Below are 6,739 nucleotides of genomic sequence, written 5' to 3' on the forward strand. Positions count from 1 at the left end.
GTTGATTTTCTGCACGGTGAGACGGCGAGGGAGACGGCGGGAGGGGCTGCGGCGAGTGGCGGGTGGGACGACGCGGAAGCGCGGCGTCGGCGAGGAACAGCGCTACACAAACGCGATGGCATTACCAGCACCGGAAAGCGCGGTGTGACCCTTGCGCAAAGGTGGCAAGCAGGAGCGAACCGGTCTGGGAGTTGAGCGTCTGGTCGGGAGCGGGAGGCACTGCGTGATGGAGGTCTAGATTAGCGGAGATTGCTACGTCGCGGGCTGCTGTGGCTACCCGCCAGAGAGAGGAAGCGAGTGGTGGCGTGGGGGGCCCGCCCACAACCTGAAACGCACATAAACTCTCCGTAAACATGTACAGTAATGGCGATAGTCCTTGATAGCATGTGCTATTTTCATTGCCAAAGCAAGAGTTGCTGTGTTGTGACAGAAGGCGGAGTCAGCAAATGTAGATCGTCTGCAAACAGAATTGCAGAACGCGACTTGCGAAAGGACTTTTTGACGTCTCACCAAAGCTGCGCGATGGTCCTTTTTCCTCCCCCGGCCCATCGCGCAATCGACGGCTACCTCGATCGCCGTTGTTGCGACGATGGTACCGCTCTACAGTGTGTAGTTGTACTGCATGCCCTTTTCGTCTAATACTCCCACGTTTGAAAGTCTACGTTTGAGGTAAACGTTTTATAAAAGTGTTCACAAAATTTTCAGAAATGGATATCAGTAATTGATGATGCAGAATTTCTGCAATTGTATTGCTATAATTTTCGTTTGCGTAAGCTCTGTAATTAGTGTTTAGGTGACAAGTGGCCTCTCATGCTGAATAATGAGGCCACTTTTTCGCTTTGAAAAGAAATTCAAAATTTACGCAGCTCATCTTTGGTCCATGCTTGACTTGTCCAACTTCGGACGGTGTAGTCTATTGCGATCTGGTACACGCTTGACCTTAAAGTCTTCAACGGAAAATATCTCAAGCTCGACAGAACAAGCACGCAAGATTTCTTCTACAATCGGGAGAGATGTCACTTCGCAGCGAACAGCCTATCTACGAGTCGTCCAGAGCACGCTGTGAAAGGGATTTGGTCCATGAGGTGCAACTTCTTACGTTTGATGTGAGCCATCAATACGTTTTGCTTGTGGCAAGTGGTCCTGATCAGTGGAGGCTTCCGGGATTTCTTTCTAAAGAAGTATCTGACAGCTCGATAGAGGGTGTGTGCAGCGCTGCCAAGACAGTCATTGGTATCGAATTTCCGTTTCTTGTTCTTCGACATTGTTACTCTGAGGAGTTGTCCGTTGAAACGCCTAATCTTTCAGCTACTAAGGTCCGCGCCATTCTCGTTGCTCAGTGCCATGAGAAATCTCAAGAAGTGCCTTCTGGATGCAGTTGGGTGGCCATCACCAATGATCACAGAGCGGGTGTCGTCCATGTGTCGCACTCGGAGAAAGAAGCGGAGCAAGCCATTCGGCGAGAACTGGAACAGACCGTAGCCAACGTTACGCCGCCTAGACGGGTGCCTTGGGCCTCTGTTGGATGGTATCAAGAAACGCTTCGAAAGGTGCGCGAAATATTGGATGGACACAATGTGCATGTGATGGGGGAATTGGTTCAGATCCGTGCGTCATCCAGAGGAGCCGTGCTAAGGATCAAGACGAATGAGAGTGATTACTACCTTAAATGCAGTGCATCCACGTCGAACGATGCTGGAGTCACGTCAATAATGTCTAACGTTGTTCCTGATCTTGTCGCCAAGCCGTTGTTCGCAGATGTGGAACGTCGTCAAATGATCCTTGTGGACCACGGTGACGAGACTAGCTTCTGTGGATTGGAAGATAAAGCGTGTAAGCAGGGCGTAAGAGATCTGGCGCGTCTGCACCGCGCAAGCGCAAAGGTGTTGCCTGATTTGTTGGAGGCCGGACTACCATGTTATTCACCACTGTGGATGCGTGAGAACTTGAACTCACTTTTTCAGTGTAAGGAGCTTTTGCCCATGCTAGAAACGGAAGAAAGGCAGAAACTGTCGAGCATCAAGGTGAAGCTGCAAGATGATCTGACGGAACTTATTGATTTGGAAATGCCCACCTGTTTGATACACAATGACACGACCAGTGGGAACCTAACCAGGAAGGGCGCCGATGAGGGTCCAGGGGTCCGGTTTTTCGACTTTGATAGCTCTTTCGCAGGTCATCCTTTGTTTGATGTTGACTGGTGCAACCGGGATATCCTAGAGCCCTATGCACAGGAAATGGACATAGCTGACATTGACGGATTGCTTGGATTGACTGGGAAAGTATTCTTCAACCTTGCGCCGCTCGTGGAAGCATATAGATACTTGGACATGGTTAGGGAAGCGGAAGACGGTGCTCCCCGGGAAGACGCCCTTCACTGGCTAGAGGACAGTGTTCGTTCCTTGCTGCCGTGACCGAAGAAGGAAAGAGTGACCGCATATTTTTGGACTGAGTTGACGTGTACGACGGTGTAGTCTGGGGCGAGGCGCTCTGCACGTGGCATCAGCTGTATGCGCTTTATAATGAGTACAAAGAAGGTGCGAAAGTTTTGGCGGGAGCATCATCGTCAGGACGACAGTAGAGGAGCCAAAAAAGTCTTCATAGCTGAGTGATGCATGCAAAACAAGAACTGAGTTGTTGTTTTGCATGCATCATCCGGCTTTATGAAACGCTAGTCCATCTTCTGACAACGAGACGTACGCACACTACACTGCGGTTGCCGCATTCGTACCAGGCGGAGCACATTGAGGAGGCTCGTTGACTGGACACACGGACAGGGGGCACAGTGTTGGCATCAGTGCGGACGGAAGACATGTGATGTCTGCATACGGTACACCCCCACAGCCCGTCCTCGCCCCCCCCCCCTCTCAAAACACTCCCTCAGGGGGAACCAATCTGCAGTATGTTGCAGTGACCGTGACGGCCGCGGCGACCATGTACGCGACGATCAAACCGAACACGGCCTCTCTGCCCCACCCGCTCCACACGACGCCGGCGAGCATGGCGAGCACGACCCTGGCGACGGAGCCGCTAGCGGAGAAGACGCCGAGAAAGCCTCCGACGGGGAGGCCGGCGAGGACCTTTGAGAAGAGGGCGAGCACAGCCTTCTAGCCGACGGGGTACGCGACGCTCCACAGGTGGGGCGGGGAGGGTGAGCGGAGGAGGATGGCGGGGTGGGGGCTATCGGGGATGCGTAGCGGGGGCGGCGAGGAGGGGGAGTCAGCGGGACAAGGGGTGGATTCGCCGGGGGTGCGGATTTGCCGGGGCTAAGGCGCGCGCGGCGGGGGTGCAGTGTCGCGTGTGCGCTGCGGGGGTGCGCCGCGGCGGGCGCGATAGTGCGCGCCCTTCCGGGGGGCGAACACGCGCGCGGCTGACGGCTGTTTCTCCGCGCGACTCCAATCACAACCGCACCGACGCCGCCCGTCAACGATACACACCGCCGCGCGGCCGCCAGCGCGACGCCCGTCACCGCGGCCGCGCGGGTGATGTGCAGAGCGGGCTCGGATGTTATGCGCTCGCGCCCGTGCTCCCCGAATACGGCGACGAGCGCCGGGCGGGAGACGAGCGCCGAGGGCAGCAGGTGGCGCCGGTTGTGGGACAGCGTTATCACCAGCAAAGGCGGGGAGGTGGGCGTCAGGGACGCCCACTCCGCGCGGCCGTGCGGGAAGGAACCCGCCGCGGATTGTAGAGCGGAGCGGAGGGCGGAGGTTGTATGGTAATTCGGGGGAGGGGAGCAGAGCGCTTGTTGGAGGAGGAGGAGGAGGAAGAGGTGTATGTGCGCGAGGCGGAGGGGGGTGGACATGGCGGCATTGCGGATGAGGAGTCGCGGGAGGAGGGGGGGAGTTGGGCAATGAGCGCGGAGAGGAGGACGGTGTCTGGTGGGGAGAGACGCTGCGGGGAAGAAGAACGACTCGTAATTTACTGAAGCACCGCTGTAAGGAAAACCCACCTCGACCAGAACAGATCCCTCTCGCTTCCCCCTCTTCCTCTTCGCTTCCTCCCTCGCCTCCTCCCTCCCTCTGCCCCTTCAACCACCCCGCTATGACGGACGCAGTCCCGCGCAAGCCGCGCAACACGCGCAACACGCGCCTCACAGCCTACTACAGCCTCTCGACGCCCGCCGCCACCCCGTCCTCCCCACCGGCCCCGATCCCGTCTGGCCGCGCGGAGGCGGTCGCTCACGCCACCCACCTGACGCGAACCCTGTCTTTGCCAGCTCTGCTTCAGCACAACGCCCGCCTACGCCGCACCTCCTAGAGTATCATGGCACTCTGCGCGACAGTTTGTCTCCCTCAGCATCACCGTACGAACTGTAATATGGATATGACTGTAATGTTTCTTCTCGTGTTTTCAGCACTGTACTGTTGCGACAATTTGTGCAACGTGTACAGGTTTGCAGCATACATACAGTGCCGAAAAAAAGTATAGGGACAGCATCAATTCTCACATTGCTGGCATACAGTATTGTAAACGCCAAATTTGAGGTCCGTCTAGGACTGTAAAAGCAACGAGGAGACCGAATCTGGGGTCGGATTTAAAGATCGAGAGCTCATTCACATGATATTTATAGAAACCTTATTTATGGGTGTTCGAAAGTATAAGGTACAGCGCATGTCTTTCACTAATTCATCGCTCCTAATACTTCGTCGGACCTCCCTTTGCCATTACACACTCAAAGCACCGCTTTTGCATGGAACGGACAAGCTTTTCCAGGCATTCTTCTGAAACTTCGTCCCACGCTTCCATTATAACTTCTAAAAGCTCATCCACGTCCTTAAATTGACGTTGGTGTGCATAAACCGTTCGCGCTAGGGTGCCCCATAAATTGTCGATAGGATTCAGGTCAGGTGACTTGGCAGGCCACTCTAAAAGAGGAATTTCCTCCTCGTCAAACCACTGAAACGTACGTCTAGCGCGGTGTATAGATGCACCATCTTGCATAAACACCCAACTTGGACCCATTTCTTGATCCACAAACGGCAAAAGATAGGACTCTAATGTATCTATATACTTAATAACATCCTGCTTTCCATTTAAAACGGAAAGCTCGCACTTCTTAGTACCAGAAAAAGCGCCCCAAACCATTACAGAATCCCCACCTTGCGGCCGTTTTGAGAACATCCGCTTGTCGGTCCGTAAATCGTGCCAATAGTACCCGAACCCATCCCGCCCGTCCAAGTTGAATTTCTTCTCGTCCGACCACACCACATTCATCCAATCCGACACGGTCCAAGTGACGTGTTCGCAACACCACTGCTCCCGTGCAATTTTGTGTCCCGGGAGCATCATCGGAGCGGGGACCATTTTGCTGTACTGAATCGTTGGCGTGGCGCGTAGGATACCTCGCACAGTAGATGGAGTTACAGGAAGACGAAGGGTCTTAACCAACTCTGAAGAACACAAATGCCCTTTGTGCGCTTCGCGCAAGAGAGCACGTCGAGCCGTGGAGGTGAGTTTGGAGGGCCTACCGGGCCTTTTCTTCTTCCCATACAGGCCCGGGTTCCTTAAAAACGTGGCCACGACGTTACGGGAGCGCGAGAGATGCGCTGCAATTCGCTTAATTGTCCAATTGTTGAGACGAAGAGCCTGTATCTGCCCTTGTTCATGCTGGCTCAGATGCGTACCGCGAGGCATTTTTTGCTGTGTCGAAGTGAGCTACCGCATGTTTTGCGCTTTCGCCTTCCTTTAGTATGCGTCTAGTCTCTTTTACCAGTCTTTTCGCAGGAGATACTGCATTGTGTAGAGCGGGGTTTTAAAGAAACTGCTGTGTACCTTATACTTTCGAACACCCATAAATAGGGTTTCTATAAATATCATGTGAATGAGCTCTCGATCTTTAAATCCGACCCCAGATTCGGTCTCCTCGCTGCTTTTACAGTTTTAGACGCACCTCAAATTTGGCGTTTACAATACTGTATGCCAGCAATGTGAGTATTGATGCTGTCCCTATACTTTTTTTCAGCACTGTAGCATGGCAGGATTGAATGGGATACAATAGACCCCCCGTAATAGTGCACCCCTGTGCCAGGCCTCACAAAACGCACTACTGACGTCATGCACTAAAGAAGCAACAGCAAAGCTCATTTACTGTACCACATGAAATGGTCTGCAATGAGCGTCTGGCGGTTCCTCTTTCTATTCTGGTCGTAATAAGCATCAAAAAGTGCACGTTTCGCACGGCGCAAACCCTGACCTGCCCCTGCAATCCCAGTGTTGTCGCCTAAGTTCTCTGCAGCTTCAAATACCTTCGCCACTTCTGTTGGAGAAGGCACAGCTTTGCAGCCCTCTGATTCGTCACCGCAGATGTCGGGGAACGGGGAACAAGCGGCGGCGTGGGTTCTAAAGCGCGCTAAAGCTGCATTGCTGGCACATCAAGCGTACAGTTGTACACGTTTCAGAATCGGTGACATGGCCTGAAAAGCGCACTCTTGACGTAAATGTACTAACAAAGAGCGCACTATTACGAAGGCCCCCTGTAGTAGTAGTTGGATGCATGAGGTACGAATTGATTAATCGAGGCAAGGGGCGCAAAGGACCAAAGGGCGCAAAGCAATCCCCATGCATGGGGTTTTAGTTCACGTCTACGAGCTGTAGCGAAAAGCCGACAATTGTATTGTCGACCATTGTAAGCAAGAATGGTAATTGAAGGCAGAAGCGACATGCTGTTCTCCTAGATAGTGATGTACATGGAGCGATAGAGACATCGGAATCACCGGAGAAAAGGAGGGAGAGCGAGAGC

The 6,739-nt window shown here is 53.6% G+C and overlaps 3 protein-coding genes across 3 annotated transcripts; 1 reads left to right on the forward strand and 2 right to left on the reverse strand.

Moving 5' to 3' along the window:
• Positions 1–273: 273 nt before the first annotated feature.
• CHC_T00003029001 (hypothetical protein) lies at positions 274–549 on the reverse strand. Its single transcript, XM_005714847.1, has one exon. The coding sequence runs from the start codon at positions 547–549 to the stop codon at positions 274–276; it is 276 nt and encodes a 91-aa protein (XP_005714904.1).
• Positions 550–1,013: 464 nt separating this feature from the next.
• On the forward strand, positions 1,014–2,414 carry CHC_T00003030001 (hypothetical protein). Its single transcript, XM_005714848.1, has one exon. It carries the CDS (start codon positions 1,014–1,016, stop codon positions 2,412–2,414), a length of 1,401 nt encoding a protein of 466 aa, XP_005714905.1.
• A 2,221-nt stretch (positions 2,415–4,635) lies between these two features.
• CHC_T00009556001 (Transposable element Tc3 transposase) lies at positions 4,636–5,634 on the reverse strand. The gene has a single exon (XM_005714849.1). It carries the CDS (start codon positions 5,632–5,634, stop codon positions 4,636–4,638), a length of 999 nt encoding a protein of 332 aa, XP_005714906.1.
• Positions 5,635–6,739: the final 1,105 nt, after the last annotated feature.

This window comes from Chondrus crispus, genomic scaffold (assembly GCF_000350225.1).
Source record: "Chondrus crispus Stackhouse genomic scaffold, scaffold_17, whole genome shotgun sequence".
Lineage (NCBI taxonomy): Eukaryota > Rhodophyta > Florideophyceae > Gigartinales > Gigartinaceae > Chondrus > Chondrus crispus.